Source organism: Garra rufa, chromosome 12, assembly GCF_049309525.1.
Source record: "Garra rufa chromosome 12, GarRuf1.0, whole genome shotgun sequence".
NCBI lineage: Eukaryota > Metazoa > Chordata > Actinopteri > Cypriniformes > Cyprinidae > Garra > Garra rufa.
In genome coordinates, this window is record NC_133372.1 from 5797789 (window position 1) to 5824069 (window position 26281).

The 26281-nt window shown below is 29.7% G+C and overlaps 3 protein-coding genes across 3 annotated transcripts in view; 2 read left to right on the plus strand and 1 right to left on the minus strand.

Annotated features, from left to right (window-relative positions):
- trak2 (trafficking protein, kinesin binding 2) overlaps positions 1-1537 on the minus strand; it is a 42808-nt gene extending 41271 nt beyond the window's left edge. The window contains 1 exon segment of the mRNA XM_073851601.1: positions 1422-1537. The gene's annotated coding sequence lies outside the window, so the exon portion shown is untranslated.
- Positions 1538-3751: 2214 nt separating this feature from the next.
- On the plus strand, positions 3752-21760 carry LOC141346960 (STE20-related kinase adapter protein beta-like). The gene is made up of 13 exons (XM_073851929.1): positions 3752-3947; positions 4835-4905; positions 5027-5088; positions 8230-8313; positions 12608-12704; positions 12858-12979; positions 14383-14491; positions 14564-14687; positions 14764-14935; positions 17474-17578; positions 17668-17915; positions 20903-20945; positions 21044-21760. The coding sequence occupies exons 3-13, from the start codon at positions 5077-5079 to the stop codon at positions 21203-21205; spliced, it is 1278 nt and encodes a 425-aa protein (XP_073708030.1). The 5' UTR covers positions 3752-3947; positions 4835-4905; positions 5027-5076; the 3' UTR covers positions 21206-21760.
- Positions 21761-23878: 2118 nt separating this feature from the next.
- The window catches only part of LOC141346838 (neurobeachin-like protein 1), an 87100-nt gene continuing 84697 nt past the window's right edge, over positions 23879-26281 (plus strand). The window contains exons 1-2 of the mRNA XM_073851796.1: positions 23879-23990; positions 24103-24186. Of these exons, the coding sequence (XP_073707897.1) occupies positions 23879-23990; positions 24103-24186 (196 nt within the window). The remainder of the gene's footprint in view (positions 23991-24102; positions 24187-26281) is intronic.

A 26281-nucleotide genomic window follows, 5' to 3' on the forward strand; every position in this document is an offset into this window, starting at 1 on the left:
ATCCTAATGATTTTTGGCATAAAAGGAAAATAATTTTGACCCAAACAACGCATTTTTGGCTATTGCTGCAAATATACCCCAGCGACTTTTGTGGTCCAAGGTCACATATATAGTCAAATGTACAATTCTTGCAATTAACAGCATCATAAAGTGTGATGAATCATGAAGTTTTGGATTTATTCTTTTTAGTTTAATTAAATTATGTTGATAAGTCAGCGATAAAGTTGTATATTTAGACTAAATATTAGGCTTAGTAGTGTAACTAATAATGAAACTTAATAGTTTTCTAAATGTACATATATTAAAATGCGACCCTGAACCACAAAACCAGTCTTAAGAAGCACAGGTATATTTGTAGTAACAGCCAAAAATACATAGGTCAAAATTATTGTTTTTTCTTTTATGCCAAAAATTATTAGCATATTAAGTAAAGACCATGTTCCATGCAGATATTTTCGAAATTTTCTACTGTAAATATATCAAACTTAGTAATATGCATTACTAAGAATTTCATTTGGACAACTTTGAAGGTGCTTTTCTCAATATTTAGATTTTTTTTTTTTTTTTTGCACCAGCAGATTCCAGATTTTTTAAATAGTTGCATCTCGGTCAAATATTTTCCTATTTCAACAAACCCTACAACAATGGAAAGCTTATTTATTCAGATTATGTATAAATCTCAATTTCAAAAAATGTACCGTTATGGTTGGTTTTGTGGTCCAGAGTCACAAATGGACTAGTATTATAATTGTATGTATTAAAATGTTTTTTTTTTAAACACTTAATATTCAAAATATCAGGTCAGTTTGTTTATACAAATAACCATAATGTATTAATAAATAAAAACTGAAGTTCAAATGAAAGTCAACAAGTTGTGTTTACGAATTATGAAATTAATAAACCAGATGTTAGTGATGAAGGTGAAGGGTATATTAATTTTTTTTTCTGAACATAATCACAATCTTTCTGTGATTTATCACTAATACTAGGGATGCACATACATGATCTTATTTATTTTTATCATAACACCTGGGCATGAACAAAAGCAGCAGAGAGATGCTCTGTATAACGCAATGTTGGGAAAAAACAATCCATTTGATCTGATGCAACAGATTTCATAATCCCCGCAGATGGCACATCCGATTATCCACATCTTTGAAACAGGCAGTTTTATAACAATCATCTACACATCCAATGACCACTCATTTAAAAAAAATACACAGAATACATAAGAGGCATTGGTCTGCATCCCGATGCACAAGTGCCAATGTCCATATGAACAACCAAACGAGCCTCCCTCCCTCACTCAGTACATCCGTGATTTCTACCCGCTTCTAACCGTCAAACTCATCCTCTCACCTTATATACACACAAAGGTACGTACATGACTTATCAAAGAGCGGAAAATCTCTCTCTCTCACCTTTAGTTCGCTTAAAATCCGTTTTCTGGGCGCTACTGATACATGTGGCTCCTGTCACTCCAAGCGTTTGAGACAATAAGCGAAGAGAGCGGTGAGGGAGGGGTATTTGGGGAAGTGTTCAGGGCAAATCTAGCTTCAGTGAGCTATGATTACGTCATAGTTCGCGACAGTTATTTCATGATAAAAGTCCCTGAGAGATTTTTTTTTTATATTTGCATTTTTATATTTGTATAATTATTTGATCCAAAGTGCAGCAAAAACAGAAAAATCTAAATGGAGAATATGTTATCCGGACTCTGATTTGAAAAACGTATGGACCTTTTTATTCCAAGTAAAATTAAAGAACTCCATTTCAAAATTGTTCATACCGTAGATACTACCCTTGTAATCTATTCTTGAGCAGGTTCTCTGAAAATATATCTTCTTTGTGTTCATTTTGAAATACTGATGTAGAATCTGTTTTTTTTTTTTTTTTTTTTTGGTCAAGAGTTACCATATTAATATATTTCTGTTGTAACAAAATTATAGAAATGACAGAACCTATATTTTTTTTGTCTGACTTTCATTCTAAAGACAGTAATCTTGTCCATACTGTATTATTGCTTTGTCTTATGGGTAAATTTCACCTTCATAAAGCCAGAACCATTCATTGTAAACCTAGATTGTTTTCATCTGATTTAGTCTTTTTTTTTTTTTTTTTTGCCTCTTTTAAGAATATGTCCAAACCATTGAACTCGAAGGCGTTTTAAACTTTTAAAATTCTCGAGTCAGTTATACAACATCTTTGAGGTGTCTTTTTTAAAAAAAAAAAAATTATCATTATGTTTTCCTCCCTTTCAATTTGTGTAATATATTGTATGTGATGCTGTCTGTATGCCCCGTGTTACATTTTCATTATTGTAATATATAAATGTGCAATAAAAAAAACAGCCAAACAAACAAACAAACAAAATAAAAAAAGAAAAATTCTGAAATAATTTTACTGCTTTCTATTTGAATATATTTTAGAATGTAATTTATTCCTGTCATTTCAAAGCAAAATTTTTAGCGTTCCTTTAGAAATCCTTCAGAATTATAATAATTCTAATCTGCTGATCAAAAACATGTGTGATTATTATTATGTTGAAAACATGAATAAACAAACGATTTATAATTTATTACATTTTAAAATTATTTAAAATTATTTAAAATTAGTTATTTTAAATAGTACAAATATTTCACAATATTACTGCTTTTGCTGTATTTTGGGTCAAGCAGAAAAATTCTTTAAAAAACATTGAAAATCTTTTGAAAAAATCTTTTAACTGGTAGTGTATAAAAATGTATTTTTCATAACCAGCAAACAGGCAAAACAAAATAATAATAATAATAATAATAATAATAATAATAATAATAATAATAATAATAATAATAATAATGCAGTAAGATAAAGGAAAAACTTGAAAAAATACAGGGGTATATTTACCAAATTCTTCCTTAAATTTTAGGTAATAAAGTAAGATTTAATACTGAGTGTAATTTAAGTGAAGGATATGGAGAGAAAACGAAAACCTTTATTATTTATCAAAGACTATGGAATATCCCTAAATGGACTTTGATTATTTATGCATTATAGCACCCTTTTTCGAAAATAATAAAATGTTGGGGGGTAAAGCAAGTTATGTATTCAGATTACTTTTAAACAAGTAACTAGTAAAGTAACGCATTACGTTTTAATTTACAAAAATATCTGCGTTACTTTTTCAAAGATTTTATTAACTGAAAACTAATTCATATCCCCATATTGAGAGAAATCGGGAGTAAGATGTTACTGTAGTTCTAGAAGAAATAAGCATGCGTTAATTAATCTCACTCACTCACAAAAAAAAAAAAAACAGATTCAGTATTCCTCAAAATGAATAAAAACAAAAAACGCAACTTATTTTAAAAACAAACAAGCAAGCCCTGCCCAGATTTTAAAAGTAACGCAGAAGTAACGTAACACATTACTGTCCATAAAAGTAACTAAGTAACGTAATTAGTTACTTTTTTAAGGGAGTAATGCAATATTGCAATGCATTACTTTTAAAAGTAACTTTCCCCAACATTAAAATAAAACACAATTTGTACAAATATTCTAGAGATTCTAAACATGCAATCTAATTTTCAGGAAAAAAATCCAATTCTTTTTTAAATTATGAATGAGCGAAATTATTCGATAGTTAAGGCGTTTTATTTAGAGACTTTTATTGTGTACATTCCTCAGGTCCGTCATTCACGGCATGTTCGAGAGACTTTTATTATGTAAACATCTCCGATACGTCAAGCGTGACGCGAGATCAGCTTTGGACTGTGAAGAAAAGCTTTGGGAACTCAACTTACAAATGTTATTGGTAAATGTGAGAGTCGCTGCGTGATTTTTCCCTCATAGAATAAAACTGTGATGTGACCGAAGTGACTGTAACTGCCCAGAACTGACGCTCGCCGTCAAAATCAAGGGCGCAAAATCAAATCACAGAAGAACCTCTATCCACATGCATAACAATGGTGAGTTTTTGTTACATCTGGCTTTGAGCTTCTTTTTAAACTCGGACAATTATTGCTATGGATAGTATTTGAAAACAATATTTTTTGTAGCATGTGCGAATAGTATTCATCGTGCATTATTAATGTTAAATCATCTCTATTAGAGTCACCAAATGCATTAATGAAGCACTAAATATAAATAATATGAAACAGGGTTGATTTAATACTGACGTCCAGCTTATTTTAGACCCTTCTAGTGCACTATTACTCTTTATTGAAGATTTTTGTTCTTAACCCTTTTAACCTACATGCAATCTCTGTCAAGGACTAAGAAGGACACCTGCTGTCAGTTGCTCTGATAATTGCATGAATAATATTTAACATATAGTCTAATTTAGACATGCATGTTTATTCATATCTGTTTGTTAGATGAAATGTGCATGATTAATTTTATTTACAATTGCAGTTTAACAAAAAGGCCTCATCTTGAGCAATATACATTCAATATTATTGAATCATATTTTTCTTATGAACATAAAGTGTAGTCATGTAAGCATGAATTTAATGCTGCTAATATTAATTACATAACAGCACAAAATGGACAGTAGTTCCCAATGTCACCTGCGGCGATATCAGAGCTGATACGTCCAGACAGATATGACATCCTATCAAGTGATATAACTAAAGATGAAGATGACGATGATTTCTGGAGCAGAGAGGAGATCAGACTCATGCGGTCGGTCAAGCGATGCCAGACACTGATTCCGGCTGCAAGATGCATTTGAAATCAGACTATTAAGACATTACAGAAATAGAAAGCATTGGATCTGGATCATATTTGATGCCATTTAAGCTGTGCAAATTTGATATGTGCCTGAAAGCGTCTCTGCTGATGGTTTGCTTTGCAGGATTCTAGTGGAGCAGCGTGAAATGAGATGAAGTCTGTGTGTTTTATGCAGTGAAATCCGAGCAAAGCCAGGTAAGCGAGAAACATTTAGCTTTTCAAGCAAATTCTGTTGTGCATGGCACACTGGAAACAGCTAGAAAACCACTGCTGGAGTGTTTTTGCAGTTGGACTTATTCTTATTCACTTTCTCCAGAATTGGATAAATGAACTCCAGTGAAGCATCAGCTCAGCCAAAAGCACCTCATGTCGTTTCTGGTGAGAGTCAAATCTTTTCATCCCGAGCTTGTTTGCGATAGTCTGTTTCATGCTTTCTGTGTTTATTTCTACAGCTCTTCATTCTGGGTTGATTCGGGGTTTAGTGTTCAGTATGGATGTTTTTATGGGCTGAAGATGTTCGCTGAACAATATCCATGGCCTGATTAGTCTCTACTCCCTAGATATCAGTACATTTAATAATAAGCGCCCTCATTAATATCCACCAAACTTCCACCTCACCTCTGAAACCAAGAGGCTTATGTCAGTGTCTCACTCATAAAGACATGTTCTGGATTCAGTAAAGGTTCTATAAGCATGACTTGTTTTTCAGTTTGTTTCAGTAATGCACTTATAGTGAATCCTCACTCAGTAATACAGGCATACAGAAATACTGTCAAAATTATATTTACAAAGCAAATATTGATTTTGCATTGTTTATACAGTTGAGGTTGAATCTGCAAAATGTTAATTATTTTACCAAAATAAAAGGGATCATACAAAATGCATGTTATTGTTTATTTAGTACTGTACTTTAGTATGACTGTATGTTTTTTTAGAATCACCTTTTCACACTCATATGCAACTATTATAGAAGGTTCAAACACTCACTGATGCTTTAGAAGAAAACACGATGCATTAAGAGCCGGGGGGTGAAAACTTTTGAGCAGAATGGAGATGTGTACATTTTTCTTATTTTGCCTAAATATCATATTTATTTTTTTGTACTGCCCTTCAGAGGCTACAGAAGATAGTTGCATGTTTCCCAGGAGACAAAATAAGTTCAATTTACCCTGATCTTCAAATTCAAAAAGTTTTCACCCCCTACTCTTAATGCATCATATTTTCTTCTGGAGCATCAGTAATCATTTGAACCTTCTGTAATAGTTGCAATAGTCCCTCAGTGTGAAAAATGGATCTCAAAATCATAAAGTCATTGTTGGAAAGGGTTCAAATACACAAAAATGCTGGAAAACCAAAAATATTTGTGGGACTTTTTTTGAAGAACAGCCGGCAGTTTAACTGTCCAGGACAAACAAGGAACTCATGAACAACTATCACTAAACAATAAAACAGCTGTGGATCATTCAGGTAACAACACAGTATTAAGAAACAAGCATATGTAAACTTTTGATTGGGGTCCTTTTTATAAATTCAGCTATTAATTTCTCTCGTGAACTATATGTAAACATCTTTTATGTGACATATCTTATTCAGGTCAGTACTAAATAAACAATAACATGCATTTTGTAAGATCCCTCTTATTTTGGTAAAATAATTAAAATTTTGCAGATTTTGAAAGGGGGATGTAAACTTTTGACCTCAAATGTAAGTAATTTAATGAAGGAACATTTTAATATAAATCTGGTGTAAATTCTAGGATTTTTTTCCACCATTATTTTTAATAATCACATACTAATTAAATACTAATTTCTATAAATGACAATTCAACCACTATTAATATTATCATATAGCCTGGGTTTCGCCATGCTGCCTTGCGCGCAGCACAATTTTATTCACGCTGCTAGGCAGCCTGGAAACCATGGACCAAATTTTCACCTTAGATAGGGAACCAATCACAGAACGGGGAGGGAGCAGCAAGACGATGACGCCTTCTATGCGACTCACCGAAGCAGTTTGTTTATAACTATGGATCCAGCATGGCAGCAGACGCAAAGTTATCTTTCGATGCAGCCTTAGATAATGTTCTAAGTAGTTTAGAACGCAAGTTTATTTTGAAAAAAGAGCAACTTTTGGCGTTCGCTCTACATACGTCATCCGGTATAATTGAAACGATTGGCTATGGGCTATGCACAGGCGCATTTGATAGACATTCGTATCGCCCAATAAACGGCTCTGGGCATTCGTAACACCACGCCCCAAATACAAGAAAATGAACATGTGGTTCCCAGACCACGAATCATGACGTTGTCATGACGTGGTTTGGCGTTAGCCTGGCTAATTATCATATGCCTGTGAAAGGAATCGTTCACCCCAAAATAAAAAATGCTGAAAATTACCCTCAGGCCATTCGATACGTAGATGAGTTTGTTTCTTCATTAGAAAAGATTTGGAGAAAAATAGCATTACATCACTTGCTCACCAATGGATCCTTTGCAGTGAATGGGTGCCGTCAGACTGAGAGTCCAAACAGCTGATAAAAACATCATGGTAATCCACAAGCAATTCACACCACTCCAGTCCATCAGTTAACATCTTGTGAAGTGAAAAGCTTTGTGTTTGTAAGAAACAAGTCCATCCTTAAGATGTTTTTTTTTTTATACTTCAGACCTCTGTTTCCTGCTGAAATATAGCCCATAATCCATAATATTGGTTTCTCGAGTGAAAAGGTCACCTTGTATGAATCAGGAGAGAAATGTACTCAGATCAAGCTCTGTTTACAAGCCAAAACTGTCTAAAACAGCTCTAAACAAATATATGTGTGGATTTTGATGTGAGATGACAACAGGAGGTGGACTTTTTCACTGGAGGAAGAATTCTAGATTATGGACTAGAAGTATTTTGGCAAGAAGTAAAACTAAAATGTCTTAATGATGGTTTGTTTCTTACAAACATGCAGCTTTTCACTTCACAAGATGTTAATTGATAGACTTGAGTGGTGTGGATTATTGTGATGTTTTATCAGGTGTTTGGACTCTCATTCTGACGGCACCCATTCACTGCAGAGGATCTATTGGTGAGCAAGTGACGTAATGCTAAATTACAAAAAACGAACTTATCTACATTTTGAATGGCCTGAGGGTGAGTACATTTTCAGCACATTTTCATTTTTGGCTGAACTATTCCTTTTAATGTGTTACTCTCAAAGAAATGTTCCCGATTCAATAAAGGTTATATAAGCATGACTTGTTCCTCAGTATGTTAAAACAAACAAAAATAGTTTCATGTTTTGCATTGAATACGGAACATTCCCCTCCCGTAACCACGACTTAATCAAACATGGCGAGGTTGATTCTGCACCGCAAGATTTCCATAATCATCTCCTCCTTTTGCCGCGTCTTTGCCCTTCAGCCCACCCTTGCTCTTCATGCATATTCATACTGTGGATATAGTCATATTCATCTCCATATTCATTTGTGGGGTGGGGGGCGTGTCTCATATCTCCTCCCCTCTTCCCCTCAGGACTGTACCTGTATCTCCTCCCACTCACAAGTCCAGTCCATCAGCATAGAGGAGCAGTATGAAGACATCAGCCATCAGTGTTCGGTCAGTAGAGTCTAATAATAGATCATGGCTTCAGTGTGTTTGAAGGCATCAGGCACTGACCTTTGTCCTCTTTAGACGAGCCATTCAAGGGAGATTCAGACTGACAGTGATTCAATTACTGCACAACTGCGGGTCGTTTGAGAAAAAAAACGAAGAAAATTTAGGAGGTGGTTCATGTTGGAATGACAATTTGAATTTAATTTGCCACAGTGTATTGAAATTGAGTTTAACATTTGTAAAATCCAAATGTATATTTAATTTATACACTATACAAATTTATTTCAGAATTTGAAAGAAGCCTTTTGTGCTCACCAATGTTTTGATCCAAAATACAGTATAAAAAAATTAAAAATTATTACAGTTAAAAATGTTTTCTAATGTAATATATTTGAAAATGTAATTTATTCCTGTGATGTAAAGCTGAATTTTCAGCATCATTACTCCAGTGTCACATGATCTTTCAGAAATCATTCTAATATGTTGATTTGCTACTGAAAAAAAAAAAAAAACAGTTGAAGGAACAAAATTTTGCATAAAGGTTTAAAAAGACATTATTTATATACTGTAAAAATGTAATTGTCCTTACTGTCACTTTTGATTAATTTAATGCATTGTTGTATTTATTCATAAAAAAAAAGAATATAGCTATTGGTGCTTATGCTGTATGGCAAAAAATACATTTATTAGTCATAAATAAATAAATAAATAAATACTCTTAAAATAAGTAACATTTATTATTTTATTTTATTTTATTATTTATTTATTTATTTTTTGCAGAAACACAAAATATTTATCATCAAAATCTGGAGTAAGTTCTGAAAAATTACAGTAAGTGTTTTTCCAGTATCAAATATATAAATGAAATATCTAAAATTTATATAAATATATAAAAATATATAAAATTTTGGAAATACACTGTATCTCTGAATTTAGTTTCATTAAGGGGACACCGCAGGCAAAAACACTCTTTTTTTCATGCACCAAAATAATTTTTTTTCTCCTAGACTGAGCCATAAATCTCCACTTCAGTAGCACATACATACACCAAACTTTACATTTTTATTCCTGCCTATATTCTGAAGGTTTTTACAGAGGCATTTGTATGTATACATAGTTTGCTTGATTTTATACAACCTTTTACTCCTCCCAATATTGTTAAAATATATTGTTTTCTCTCCGTAATTTTCTGAATTATGCAGTTACCCAAAGTTCCCTCTGTAAAACATCTAATATCTGACTCTAATATGTCAAAAAATTAAACAAGAATTTTGTAACTGACTTCTTCCAGTGCTAATTTAAATATGCGCTCATTTGCATACATTTGCAAATGAGCGCATGTTTAATTAAATAATACCTCATTTGCATATTTAAAGATAACATTTAAAAAACTTTTGTAATACAAAAAATTATCAATGTAATCAATTGACTGGGTAAGTAAGGTGATTTTTTTACCCTATTCACCTGCAGTGTCTCTCGCCTTAAATTCCGTATTCTGTATTCTATCTTCTATTCATTTAAATGACAAATCTGTGTACTGCTTGATAGCTCAATTTAGATGAAAGAACTGAAGCATGACTTTTAAGGCATGCTCAATTCAGCTTTGAATGACAATGTATAAAATTGCTGTATAAAATTGTACCAGTAGATGAGTAATGTGATCTTCACAGTCTGTGCTTTTATTGGTAGTTGCTGCGTCATAGCGAACTAAACTTCACTTTGTCGCATTGCCGGCGGCCTCCGTTGCCCACGTCGCCTTAAATAACAGACTCCGATTTAAAATGAATGACTTCCGTTTGCTTTGTCGCTGCAAATATTTGTCATTGTGAAAAGCCCTCTAGAAAATGAGACAGCATAGTCATGCCAGTGAAGCATCATTGGATATTCACAAACGCCAGTGAGCTTCAAGAGTGATCTGAGATTTGAGTGGATCCATTGTATTGAGCATCACAAAGCAGTTTTTCTATTCCATCGTTCTGGATGAAAGCTCACTTGTGCTGTTGTCCCGTGTCTTTGGCTGAAGGAAACATCTGTGGGTTGTCTTTCGATTTTCCCATCCTGTGGTGGAAATATTTGGTCTGAGCCACTTTCTCATTTCTGGTCTGAAGAGGCTTTTTAGAAAATTATTCAGTAAAAAGTTATACGCTTAAGAAGTTAAAGTCAAAAATGATGACATGTTTATAGAAGCTGATGTAATCTGAATAATTAAAGAGCTGGTTTAATGGCAGTGATTTGAATATAACTTTGTCACCCCCTACAGTTTGCAAGTTTGTGCAACAGGAATGCATTTAATGCACTGATTAACTGCAATATTACAACATAATTCAAAGCAAAAAACCTAGAGGTTCAAAACTTGTATTTATGAGGGATTAAATTCTAATAAAGCATTATGGACTATGTAATTAATCACTAAGTTTAATCTTATTCTTTTTTAATTCTAAAGTGCTCAGTTGCTCTAGCAAAACCAAGATCTTGTGTTTGATTCCCAGCAAATGCATGAATAGATGAAATGTAAATGCCATTTCTGAAATGCTTAACCTCCAACTTAACTAGAAATTGTCTGATCTGCAAAAGACTCAGTGTTTCTCACTAGTGTTATTTTAGTATTGTAATATACACTTATAGATTTCATTAATATTTTAAATTTGAATTTATTTTTATATTTTAAGTTTTAATTTTAATTGTATTTATTTTAATTAATTAACGTTATTTGCTTTTGTCATTTTATTTATTAGTTTTAATTTATTTTACTTTAATTAATTATTTATTTTTTTTTTTTCCTCAATTTCCAGTTAGTAAATTTTGTGCTTCAAATTCAATTCAGGCAACATTTCTCATTTCCATTTTACGTTTTTCATCAAATATTTATATATTTATTGGTGTAATATTTATGGTTACACTTTAGATCAGGGAACACTATTTACTGTTAACTAGTTTCTTAATAGCATGCATATTACTAGCACATTGGCTGTATATTAGTACTTATTAAACACATATTAATGCTTTATTCTGTATGACCATATTTTACCCAATACCTAAATATAACTACTTAAACAAAAAATATTAAGCAGAACGACTGTTTCCAGCACTGATAATAAATCATCATATTATAATGATTTCTGAAGGATTATGTGACACTAAATACTGGAGTAATGATATCACAGGAATAAATTAGATTTTAATATATATTAAGATAGAAAAATGTTATTTTACATCATACTAATATTTTATAATGTTATTGTTTTTGTATTTTTGGTCAAATAAATGCAGCCATAATTTTTTTTTTTTTTTTTTTTTTTTTTTTTTGCAGAAGTACAAACTATTTATTGCATTGTTTTTTTTTTTCTGTAATTTTGGTCAAATAAATGCAGCCATAATTTTTATTTTATTTTTATTTTTTGCAGAAGTACAAACTATTTATTGCATTGTCTTTTTTCTGTAATTTTGGTCAAGTAAATGCAGCCATATTTTATTTTATTTTATTTATTTTTTTTGCAGAAATACAAAATATTTATTGCATTGTTTGTATTTATATTTTTTTTCTTTATTTTTGGCCAAATAAATGTAGCCATATTTTATTTTATTTTATTTTGCAAAAAAATACAAAATATTTATTGCATTGTTTTTATTTATATATTTCTTTCTTTTGGTCAAATAAATGAAGCCATGCTTTTTTATTTTATTTAATGCTGTTTAATTTAATTTAATTTAAATACACCCCCCCCCCCCCCACAGAAATACAGAATATTTTTTTATTTTATTTTTTTAAGTAAAGGAACATTTTGACAACAAAATGTAGCACATAACTACTTCAACAACTGCCTTACTTGCTATCAACAAGCAGTAAATTAGGAGTTTATTGAGGTAAAAACTTTTATTTAATAGTAAATGTGTTCCCTAAAGACTCTAAAGTCTCACTGTATTTGTATTTTATTTATATTAATTTCAATGAACAACTCATAACTGGCATTATTATGACCGTATCGCATTAGTGTTAGTCAGAGGAAAGCAAGTGTCTGATTATCTTCTATTTACAGTTGATTCTTCACCTGGGGGGTGTTCCATAAAACAAGTTTACCAAATAAGCCAGGCTTATTTCAGTTAGTCTGATTTATTGTCACTTGATTTGGCTCAAAATAAGTCAGACTAACTGAAATAAGCCTGGCTTATTTGGTAAACTTGTTTTATGGAACACCCCCCAGAATAACCCAGTAAACACTTAACAACCACAACCAGCAGGGTTTCATCTATGAGGTAGAGTTGTGTGTTGGTTCATGTGTGTTTATGTGTGTGACAGAGCAGTGATGTCTCTCCGTGTTCTGTGTTGCCGGATGAAGATGACATCACAGATCTTTCCACTGACCCCGCCCACTATCAGCTGCTCTCACAACTGGGTAATGACTGTGACTTAAATTATACAGTATATGATATGTGTTAGTTACTCCCTGAAGTCTTGTGTTTATATTGTGTAACGGAGACTGAGAAGATCACTGTGTTTTTTCCTCGATATGTGTTGTTTATGTGTGGGTTTTTGTGCGTCTGTGCAGGTCGGGGCTTTAATAACCTCAGTCAGGTGAGCATGGCACGACACACACCGTCTGGCCGGCTGGTGGCGGTAAAAAACACTAACCTGGATGAGTGCACAGAAGATGAGCTGCTGCAGCTGATGGTGTGTATATGCATATGGAAACATCACACTGATTTTTATCCTTATTTGATTAGATTTGAGTTAACCCTGTAAAACCTGACAAATGAAATAATAATAAAGCTGAAATTAAATTGATCTGAACTTTCTTTTGGTATTAAGTGTTTTTTTTTTACAGTTATTGCATTCCTTTCATTTCTTGTTCATAATGAAGGAATTGTATGCATGTATAATTATTGTGTATAATTCATTTTAATTGTATTTTTTATTTAAATAAATTAACATAATTAATTCTTTTTAACTTTTTATTAATATTTTAGTTTTTACATTAATTTTTCATATTTTTTATTGTTTATTATAATATTTATTAGATATGTAATAAATATATAATAAATAACTATTATTATAAATATATATCATTAAACATTATTCAAAATTAATGCAAATAAATAATAAACACACACACACACACACACACACACACACACACACACACACACACACACACACACACACACACACACACACACACTAACATTATTATAAAATGTAAAAAAACAAAACAAAGAAATAATACATAAGTAAAACAAATATTGCAATATATATCATTATATCAAAGCTGGCTGAATATATATAAAAATATATAATTCTCATTTGATGATAATTTTAATATATACAATTTTATTAATATATATTTTATACGTATTATTATATATTATTATTATTATTATTATTATTACTATTATTATTATATATTTTAAGTCTTTTAAAGCCATACATTTGTTTGAGAAACAGGTCAACATACAGTATATGCCATTATTTAAAAAAAAATTCCTCATTTAGATTTAACTATTTTTTAACCACCACTTACCAACCACTATTGTTTATTTTATTTTATTTTATTTTATTCTTTTTTTTGCTAGTTTCCAAAGCAACATTTTGCATTTACATTTAGTTGAACTTGATGTACAAGATTATATTGAAAGTAAAACTGAAATAAATAAATAAAGAATAATAATACGACCTGTATTTATTTATATATTTAGACAAAAACTTTTTGAAACTTTTGCTTAAATTAAAATGAAAAAAGAAATATATAAAGATAAATAAAAAAAAATATTTTAATATCAATTCAAAATGTAAAAAAGTGTCTAAAATAACACTGATAAGAAAAGATAAAAAAAAATACATTGGCTGATGACTGATATAATACTATAATACATAATTTGGGTTTGCAGTGACATAAGAGTGAGTAAATAATGACAGAATGTTCGTTTTTGGGAGAACTATTGCTTGAATGCATTATTTGTTTCTGTAATGATGGTTAAACTATTTTAGTCTTTCCTATGTTTAAGAGGATTGACTGTATTTTTGGGACATTTTCAAAATTTAAAGGAGCATTTCAAGTTTTTGTGTATTATTTCCAGAATGAGGTTCTGCTGTCCAGACTGTTCCGTCACCCAAACCTGCTGACGTCCAGACTGGTGTTCAGCTCGTGCTGTCAGCTCTGGGTTCTGTCTCCTCTCATGAGCTACGGTAAGCTTCGCCTGTTTTTCACATCCTCTTTCTGATCCCATCCCTCCCTAATTCCATTTTCCTGTCGTTCAGGTTCTGCAGACTCTCTGCTCAGGTCGTATTTTCCGGATGGAATGAGCGAGTCTCTGATAGCGTACCTGCTGTACGGAGTGCTCCGAGCGCTGGAGTACCTGCATCACATGGGTTACGTGCACAGGTGAGCACACCACTGCTGATTCACACAGAAGAGAGATCCCAATGAATCTGGTCTCCTCATCTCGTGTGTCCTGCAGGGGCGTGAAGGCCAGTCATATTCTGCTGTCAGCCGAAGGCCGTGTGTGTTTGTCAGGGCTTCAGAGCATCTACAGTCTGATGAAGGATGGCAAGAGGATGAGAGCTGTGTTTGACATGCCTCAACACAGTCCGTCTCTGCTGCCTTGGCTCAGTCCTGAGCTGCTGCGACAGGTGACGTTTACACTCAATACAGACAGGAAGTGTTATAGACAGTCTATAACAATAAACAATGGATATACAGCAAGACAAAAAATTATAGGAAAATTATTAAAATAATTAATAAATTAGCTTTAAGTTAGATTGTGTCACATCTAAATGTACAAAAAATAATATGCACAATTAAATATCCAAAACTGATATACATGCTACCATTCTTTTTGTTTTTTTATTCAATACTTTGTTTAGCAACATTGAATTGATCAAAACCGACAGTATTTAAAACTGTCATTATTTATTATTGTGACAAAAAAAATAGTACTATGTTGAAAAAGCCATCTTAGGAATGAAATTTTCTTTTAAATTGTAATAATATTTTACAGTATTACTGTTTTTTTTTTGCCATATTTTGTCAAAATGCAAAGAAATGCAAAAATAAAAGAAAATACATGGAAAAATCTTACACACCCAAAACTAACTTTCTTTCTTTCTTTCTTTCTTTCTTTCTTTCTTTCTTTCTTTCTTTCTTTCTTTCTTTCTTTCTTTCTTTCTTTTATTACTGTTACTGTTTTCTTTCTTCTTTATTACTGTTAACAGTGAAGATGTTATTTATTAATTTGACAAAATATTTTCTGGAGTAATTATGTTGAAGAAGCCATCTCATGAATGAATTGCATTTTAAAATATATATTGAAATAGAAAAGTGTTATTTTAAATTGTAATAATACTTTACAATATTTCTATGTTTTGCTGTATTTTTGATCAAAATGAAAAAAATAAAATTTAAATAAATGAAAAAAATCTTACACACCCAAAACTTACTTTCTTTCTTTCTTTCTTTCTTTCTTTCTTTCTTTCTTTCTTTCTTTCTTTCTTTCTTTCTTTCTTTCTTTCTTTCTTTCTTTCTTTCTTTCTTTCTGTCTTTCTTTCTTTCTTTCTTTCTTTCTGTCTTTCTTTCTGTCTTTCTTTCTTTCTGTCTTTCTGTCTTTATTCATTCAGTTTAAGACGTTATTTATTAATTTGACAAAATATTTCTGGAGTAATTATGTTTAAAAACCACCTCAGGAATGAATTGCATTTTAAAATATATGTAGACATAGAAAACAGTTAGTTTAAATTGTAATAATATTTTACAATATTACTATTTTTTGCAGTATTTTTGATCAACATGCAAATAAATGCAAAATAAAATCAAATAAATGTAAAAAGTCATACACACCCAAAACTCAATTTATTTATTTGTACAGTAAAGACATTTTGACAAAATATTTCTGGAGTAATTATGTTGAAAAACCAGGAATCAGGAATTAATTGCATTTTTAAAAATATATTTTAAAATAAAATATTTTAAATTGTAACATGTTACATTATTACTTTTTTTGCTGTATTTTTGGTCAAAATGCAAATACATGGAAAATTACAATTAAAAAAAATTAAAAATCATATACATCCCAAACTTACTTACTTACTTAATTTATTTATTTCTACAGTAAATACATTATTTGTTAATTTGAAAAATGTTACTGTAGTAATTATGTTGAAAAAGCCATCTCAGGAATGAATTGCATTTTAAAATATATATTGAAATAGGAAACAGTTATTTTAAATGATAATAATATTTTACAATATTACTATTTTTTTGCTGTATTTTTGATCACAATGCAAATAAATTCAAAAATGAAACAAAATAAAATAAAATAAATGTAAAAAATCATACACACCCAAAACTTATATATACATACACACACACACACACACACACACACACACACACACACACACACACACACACACACACACACACACACACACACACACACATACATACATGCATACATACATACATATCTTACAATATTATAATAATATATAATAATATATTATAATGTTTTTTTCTGTATTTTTGGTCAAAATGCTGAATAAATGCTAAAAAGAACAATCTTACACACCCCAAAACTTTCTTTCTTTCTATTTTTTTTGGTCTTTTTATTTTATATATAAATGCATTTTGCTATTTTATTATATTAACTACTTTCCAAAGCAAAATTTTTCATTTACATTGAGTTTAACTTGATGAACTAAATTGCCTTAAAAGTAAAACTGAAATAAATAAATAATAATAAATAATAAAATATAAATAAAACCTATATTTATTTACATATATAGAAATAAAAATAGAATGACAAAAATGCCCTACAAAATTACCAAAACTTTCACTTAAATTAAAATAAAAACAGAAAAAATCTATAATATATATATATATATATATATATATATATATATATATATATATATATATATATATATATATGCACAGTACACAGTATGTATATATAAAATATTAACTAAAAATGTGTAAGATAACAATAGATAAGGATAGATAAGATAAGAGTAGATTAAAAAAAAACACTAATATCGGCTAATAACTGACATAGTACTAATATGTTGTACATTTTCTTCATAAGGCCTGGTCAGTGTCAACACCAGCATCAGTTCTAAACATGGAGCTTCATGAGAAATTCTGATTTTTGTGTCTGTCTTTCTGTGATGAAGGATCTTCACGGCTATGGAGTGAAATCAGACATCTACAGTCTGGGAATCGTGGCGTGTGAGCTGGTCAGTGGAAGAGTGCCATTCCAGGACATGCCGCCTACTCTGGTACAGCTGTTCTTCACGTGTGCATCGACTGCACCTGTGAGCATTATAACCCTGACTACTGAACACTTACTTCTGTTCTTCCTCTTCAGATGCTGCTTCAGAAGCTGCGGGGTTCTCACTGTTGTCTTCTCGACGTCCCTCCTTACCCGCTCGGAGACATGGGTGCGCTCAAGGTGTCCCGCTCCGGTGTGGACTCGGGGATCGGCGAGAGCGTTGCAACTGGAAGTCTGACTCGTACTGCCACTGCGGAGAGACCTCAAAGCCCTGCTCCCAAAAACCACTCAGCCACACTGCACAACCTGGTCCAACTGTGCCTGCAGCAGCAGCCTGAACGCAGGTAAGACACACAGCAAACATTAGAGCTCAGAATGATGCAAGTGACGTTTTTTTAAAAGAATTTTATGATTTTTTTATGTTTATAAAAGATATCTTTTCTGCTCACTAAGGCTGTATTTATTTGATCGGTAACACTTTACAATAAGGTTCATTAGTTAACCATATTAGTTAACATGAACTAATAATGAACTGGACTTATACAGCATTTATTAATCTTTGTTAATGTTAATTTCAACATTTACTAATACATTATTAAAATCTTGTTAACATTAGTTAATGCAGTGTGAACTAACATGAACAAACAATGAACAACTGTATTTCCGTTAACTAACGTTAATAAAGATTAATAAATACATTAACAAATGTATTGTTCATGGTTAGTTCATGTTAGTTAATACATTAACTAATGTTTAACTAATGAACCTTATTGTAAAGTGTTACCATTTGATCTTAAATGCAGTAAAAAGTAATATTGTGAAATATTCTTAAAATTTCAAATAACTGTTTTCTATGTGAATATATTTTTAAAATGTAATTTATTCATGTGATCAAAATTTAATTTTCAGCATAATTACTCCAGTCTTCAGTGTCACATGATCCTTCAGAAATCATTCTAATAGGCTGATTTGCTGCTCATGAAACATGATGTGATATGACATGACATCTGATAGGAAATGAATATTACATTGACTTTGTTTATACAAAACGTACAAATAATATATTACAAATATATATATAATACTTAATAATAATATGTTTTGCAGTATTTATATTTGATAAATCACAATTTTAATTGTAATTAATGATTCTTTTACTGTGACCTTTTTTAAAAAAAAGTCATAATTGCGATATACAAATTTGCAGTTGCAAGGAAGAAAGTCAGAATTGCGATATACAAACTCAAATTTGCGAGAAAAAAAGGAAATATGTGCTCATGAAACATTTTTGATTATTATCAATGTTGATATTTTTTACTAATGTCATAAGTGGACTTTAGGGGAAAAGTTAAATAATAAAAAGTAAAATTAGGCTTTTATGTTTAGATTTTATTAGGATTTTAGATTTTAATAAACCCTCTGATATGGCATGGCATCTGATTGGAATTGAAATTCAGAAATAAACATTTTATTTTAATATAAAATTGACTTTGTTTATACAAAACATGTACAAATAATATAGATTTTTTGCAGTATTTATATTTGATAAATCAGTTTTTTAATTGTAATTAATGATTGCAATATGTTACTATTCTTTTACTGTGACCTTTTTTTATTGAAGCCCATTTTCGCCACCAAATGAAAAATAAAAAAGGTAACAGTGACATTTTGCCTCACAATTCTCACTTTTTTCTTGCAATTCCGAGTTTAAATCTTGCAATTTTTTTTGTCAGAATTGTGATTATATAAACATATCAGTCCTTTTTTTCACTCAAAATTTGACTACTTGACTCACAATTGCGAGTTTCTCTCAATTTTCTAGAAAAAAAGTCAGAATTTGGAATTTGTATCATGCAATTCTGAGAAAAAAAAATTGTGAGATAAAGTCAAATGTGCAGGAAAAAAAGTCAGAATTGCGAGAAACAAACTTGCAGTTGTGAGAAAAAGTCAGAATTACGAGAAACATGTCAGAATTGTGAGTTTGTATCATGCAATTCTGAGAAAAATGTCAGAATTGTAAGATAAAAAGTTGAATTTGCAAAAAAAGTCAGAATTGCGATATACAAATTTGCAGTTGCAAGGGAAAAAAAAGTCAGAATTGTGATATACAAACTCGAATTTGCGAGAAAAAAAGTCAGAATTGCGAGAAACATGTCAGAATTGTGATATACAAACTCGAATTTGCGAGAAAAAAAGTCAGAATTGCGAGATACAAACTCGCAGTTGTGAGAAAAAAAGTCAGAATTACGAGAAACATGTCAGAATTGTGTATCATGCAATTCGGAGAAAAAAAATGTCTGAATTGTGAGATAAAGTCAAATTTGCAGAAAAAAAGTCAGAATTGCGAGATACAAACTCGCAGTTGTGAGAAAAAGTCAGAATTACGAGAAACATGTCAGAATTTTGAGTTTGTATCATGTAATTCTGAGAAAAATGTCAGAATTGTAAGATGAAAAAGTTGAATTTGCAAAAAAAGTCAGAATTGCTATATACAAATTTGCAGTTGCAAGGGAAAAAAGTCAGAATTGTGATATACAAACTCGAATTTGCGAGAAAAAAAGTCAGAATTAGGAATTTGTATGAATTTGTGAGAAAAAAATGTCTGAATTGTGAGATAAAGTCAAATTTGCAGAAAAAAAGTCAGAATTGCGAGAAACATGTCAGAATTGTGAGTTTGTATCATGCAATTCGGAGAAAAATGTCAGAATTGTAAGATAAAAAGTTGAATTTGCAAAAAAAGTCAGAATTGCTATATACAAATTTGCAGTTGCAAGGGAAAAAAAGTCAGAATTGTGATATACAAACTCGAATTTGCGAGAAAAAAAGTCAGAATTAGGAATTTGTATCATGCAATTCTGAGAAAAAAAATGTCTGAATTGTGAGATAAAGTCAAATTTGCAGAAAAAAAGTCAGAATTGCGATATACAAACTTGCAGTTGTGAGAAAAAAAGTCAGAATTACGAGAAACATGTCAGAATTGTGAGTTTGTATCATGTAATTCTGAGAAAAATGTCAGAATTTTAAAAAACGTTGAATTTGCAAAAAAAAGTCAGAATTGCGATATACAAACTTGCAGTTGCGAGGAAAATATTTTTACAAACTCAAAATAGCGAGAAATACGTCAGAATTGTGAGACGAAAAAAGTCAAAATTACGAGAAAAATGTCAGAGTTGCGAGATACAAACTCAAATTTGCGAGAAAAGAATTGTGAGATAAAAAGTTTGCACCGTGTCTAAAGCCGATGAAAATATCTCAAATATAAAAAAAAATCCAGACATATCCTTTTTACCTTTATTGAACCCAATATATTATGTGTGTGTTTGTTGTTCAGGCCATCTGCGACAGCTCTCCTCACTCATCCCTTCTTCAGACAGGTACATTCAGCCTTTCATAAGCTGTCATAAACTTGATCCAGTCTTCAGTCTTCTGTATGCTAAAGTAATTCCCGTATTGATCTGTATTGATCTTCCAGGTGAAGAAACACACGAGGGACTCTTTCCTTAGTTTGATGTATCCGGCCGTGCCTGTATCCTGTCCTCCAGACACGCCTCCGTCTGAAACGCCCACCCAGACCTGCAACACCCCGTCACCCACCGAGCCCGAGCCAGACGACGGCATGTGGGACTTCTCCTAAACCTCGCCATCTGTTTCTGTCTCTCTCTTATCCCATTCTTTTCTCACACAAACCTCGCTCTAAGAAACTAGCCATAAATCTATGCCATATTAATCCGCCCTAACCAGCTGCTAGATTTTTCCGTTCACCTGGTTTGTATTTCTGTAAAATCTCACGAATCCCCATCTCTACATGGACCAAAGTATTTATGACATCCTCTTGCAGTCATTGTGTGTATCTACATTTTTAGCCAATCAAATGCTCTCTAAAATGAGCACACAACAGCTGCCTAGACATTTCCTAACTAGAAAAAGCAAGTATAAACTTGTTTTTAGTGACACAAACTACAAGCCTGCTAGCTTGGGCTGCACTATTAATCAGAATAAAACAAAATTTGTGATGTAGTGTGTTTATTAAAATCCTAAAGACTGATAATTAATTAATTAAATGAATATCTTTCTTAAATACTTGATTTTATTATTTATTAATTTTTTTTGCAGTGAAACGACACTGTCTTATTTGAATAAGTATTAATTATCAATAATAATAATGTTTTTCTTAAACACTATTTTTATTTTGTCGTGAAATATTACAAAGCTAATATTTCTTATTTTGTTTTAATTATTATTTTTGAGAAATAAAAATTATTCAGATAAATATTAATACTGTCCTTTTCAATTTTACAGTGAAATATTACAATATTTCTTATTTGAATAATTGTTATTTCTTAATAATTATTATAATATTATTAACAACAACAACATAATAATAATAATTAAAATAAAATTGTGTTCACAGTGAAATTTTGTTTTTATTATTATTATTATTGAGAAATAAAAATTATTGAAATAAGAAATATTAGTATTGTCATTTTCAATTTTACTGAGAAACTACAATATTTCTTATTTGAATTTTTAAAAATGTTTTCAATCATTAATATCATTTTGTTTTTCTTAAACACTAGTTTATTTTACTATGAAATAGTACAAAACTATTGTTGAATGTTTCTTATTTTGTTTAATATATTATAATTTTTTATTATTGAGAAATTAATATTAGAAATTAGAAATTAATATTATTGTAATATTGAGAAATATTACAATAATTCTTATTTGAATATTTTTTTAGTTATCAATAATAATAATAATAATAAAAATAATAATATTTTTTTCTGAAATACTCAATTTTACTGTGAAATAGTACAAAAGTAATATTTTTATTTTGTTTAATGTATTATTATTATTATTATTGAGAAATAAATATTATTCAGATAATACATTTTCAGTGAAATATTACAATAATTCTTATTTGAATTTATTTTATTTCTCAATAATAATAATAATAATAATAATAATTTTTCTGAAATACTATTTTAATTTTACTGTGAAATAGTACTAAACTAATATTTCTTATTTTGTTTAATATAATATAATAATAATAATAATAATAATAATAATTATTATTATTATTATTATTATTATTATTGAGAAATACATATTCAGGTAAGACATTTTCTGTGAAATATTAACTATATTAACAATAATTTTAATTTTAATTTAATTTTTTTTATTTCTCGATAATAATAATAACAATAATAATATGTTTTTCCTAAATACTCAATTTTAATTTTACTGAGAAATAGTACAGAACTAATATTTCTTATTTTGTTTAATATATTATTATTATAATTGAGAAATAACAATTATTCAAATAAGAAATATAAGTATTTCTGTTTTCAGTTTTACAGTGAAATATTACAATATTTCTTAATTGATTTTTTTATTTCTCAATAATAATAATAATAATAATAACAATAATATTGTGTTTTTCTTAAACACTATTTTAATTTTACTGTGAAATAGTACAAAACTAATATTTCACATTTTGTTTAATTTATTATTATTATTATTATTATTATTATTGAGAAATAAAAAAAAATTCAAATAAGAAATACTAGTATGGTCATTTTCAATTTTACAGTCAAATATTACATTTCATATTTTTATTTATTTTTATTTCTCAATAATAATAATAATAATAATACAATTTTGTTTTTCTTATACTCTATTTTAATTTCACTGTGAAGTAATATTATTTTTATTTTCTTAAATGTTTGATATTTTTATTTTTACAGTGAAATATTACAACGCTAATATTTTCTATTTGTTAAATATAATATTAAATAACAGTAATAATAATAATAATATATATCTTATGCTCATATTTATATATAATAACATTTTTGTCCAAACTGTGCAGCCTGTAAACAAGCACAGCAAACCTGAAAGTTTTAAAATTACAATTTATATCAGAAAAATCACATGTTTGCAAGTAAATTGTGCAGCCCTACTATTAGCACTTTTTAAACAAGCATTTTTTGTATATGTTCACCCAGCTTTCTGTAAAATTCAGGAAAGAAACTGCACTCATCAGGCCATTTGATTCTGTGTGCTCTGACTGACTATAACTGTATCACTTCATGCAACATTTTCTCCTATATAACGGTTAGAAAAGAACACGAACAAGCTGTTGAAGACGCACTGTTGCTTATGTGTCTTATTCCTTGTAAGTATACTGCACATTTTGGCCAATGTAGTAAGTCACCCAAGTATTCCATGCATACTGCAGTATATACTACTAGTATGCCATTCTGAATATTGACCATGTCAGTGTGTGATCAGAGCTTCCTGATTGATGTTCACAGCAGCCAATCACATCAAGAACTCACTGCAAATCACTGGATTTGATCCAACTCTGATGAGTGAGGTCGTCAAACTGAGCCATGAATGCAGGAGCCAGATGTCAGGTGTGTGTGTGTGTGTGTGTGTGTGTCATTAGTGCATCACCCACTCGACCTGTGCCAGTGAACATGTGGGTGTGTGTACAGTACATGTGTTTGTGTGTATCTCTGTGTTCAGATATCCAAAAGCCTCCTCTTGTTCTGTATGAACAAACTGCACGTTTTAATCCTGTGAAGAAAAACAAACCGAACCATCAATGCTGTGCTGTTCAACCGCCCATCAACACTGCCTCAACCAATCACGATTAAACTGAAGGACTGAGCAGCTGTTACTGTGACCGATATTATATTTACTGAATTTTTTTTTAAAAATATGTTAACTGTATAAGATATTTAGACATGATAAATATATTCTTACTCTGTTTCATAACTCTTTGGTGTCGTGTCATTTGTTTTTTGCCTTGTGCCATTTCTTAATGCTAAAGTGAAAGTCCCTGCCATTTAAAATGTCATATATAATTTTTTATATTTTTGTTCAGTTGCTTACATTTGCCGTCTAACTTTACAAGCTTATCTAAGTTGTGTGATTTACATTGTGAAATATTACAAAAGTAATATTTCTTATTTAAAAAAAATATTATTATTAAGAAAAAAAATTCAGGTAAGAAAATTATTTGACAAAAGTATTGTCACTTTAAATTTTAAGTTGAATAATGATAATAATAATAATATCTCATTTTTAATAAACACTATTTAAAGTTCACTGTGAAATAGTATAAAACTAATTTCGTAGTTAATATATTATTGCTGTTATTAAATATAAGAAATATTAGTAGTCATTTTGAATTTACAGAGAAATATTACAATATTTTTTATTTGAATAGTTTATTTCTCAGTAATAAAATTGTTTTTCATAAACACTTAATTTTACTGTACTGTAGTACAAAACATATTTTGTTTTAGTTTTTTATTAAACATTTATTTTAATATATTACTATTATTTCTCAATAATAACATTTAGTTTTTCTTAATCTATTTTAATTTTACTGTGAAATAGTACAAAACTAATATTTATTTAATATATTATTATTATTGAGAAATAAATAAGAAATATTAGTGCCATTTTCAGTTTTACAGTGAAATATTACAATATTTCTTATTTGAACATTTTTTTTCTTAAATACTTTAATTTCACTGTGAAATAGTAGAACATATTTTTCATTTCTTCATTTTTTGTTTAATATTTTATTATTTTTATTACTTTCAAAAATAGCTCTCAAAATTATTTCATTTTCAGCGTTTTGTGTTGCATTTGATACATTTTTATGTGATCAGCACTAAAAGTATGTCTGTACTTGCGTTCTCTGGCCAATAGGGGGCGGTATATTGTCAAAATAGCGCATCAAATCATCATAAATAGATCTTGTACTTTTTAAACATATCATGCTTGCAAAAACCAATATATTTTAAGTCAAGGTAACTTAATATTTACAAAAGTACGACCGAATTATTGAGGCTGAATTTAGCAATTTTACTGTTTTTAAGGCATCTTTATTAATATTAATTACACAAGGTCATGTTTATACAATGAGCCTATGTGATTGGCTGATGGGTATACGTTGGTTGGCACGCGAACGCTAGTCATTTGGCGAATTGCTGAAGTGTGTTTATGAATATTAATTAGATCACGTAACTGAACATCCCAGCGTAAAAAACGTAAAAAAAGAAAAAGAAAAAAAAAAGCATGATAAAACCTGTGTGTAAAACATTTCAGTATGTTTTCAGTAAAACAATTGTATAAAACGTAGTTTAGGACTCGGAGGCAGTGATGTTAAAATACATTTTTTAGATTATTATCTAAATAATTTTCTTTTTTTGCATTTTTAGATTTTATATATATGAATAAATATAAAAGCCTCAAAGACATTGATGTTAATCTTTTAAAATAAATTTTTAGACTTTTTATTCACTAAATATTTTAAATTATTTTATCTTTTTTTATCATATATATATATATATATATATATATATATATATATATATATATATATATATATATATATATATTAATGCCTCCAAGTCATTGATGTCAATCTTTTAAAATACAAATTTATTATAATAATAATATATATAATATTATAATATTATAATATATTTATGCCTCAGAGACATAAATGTTAATCTTTTAAAATACATTTTAAGACTTTTTATTTACCAAATTAATTTATAGATAGATAGATAGATATTTATGAATTCATTATAAATAATTATATATATGCCAATCTTTAGATTTTTTATTCACTAAATATATGTTTATATTATATTATATTTATTTATTATAATATATTAATGCCTCC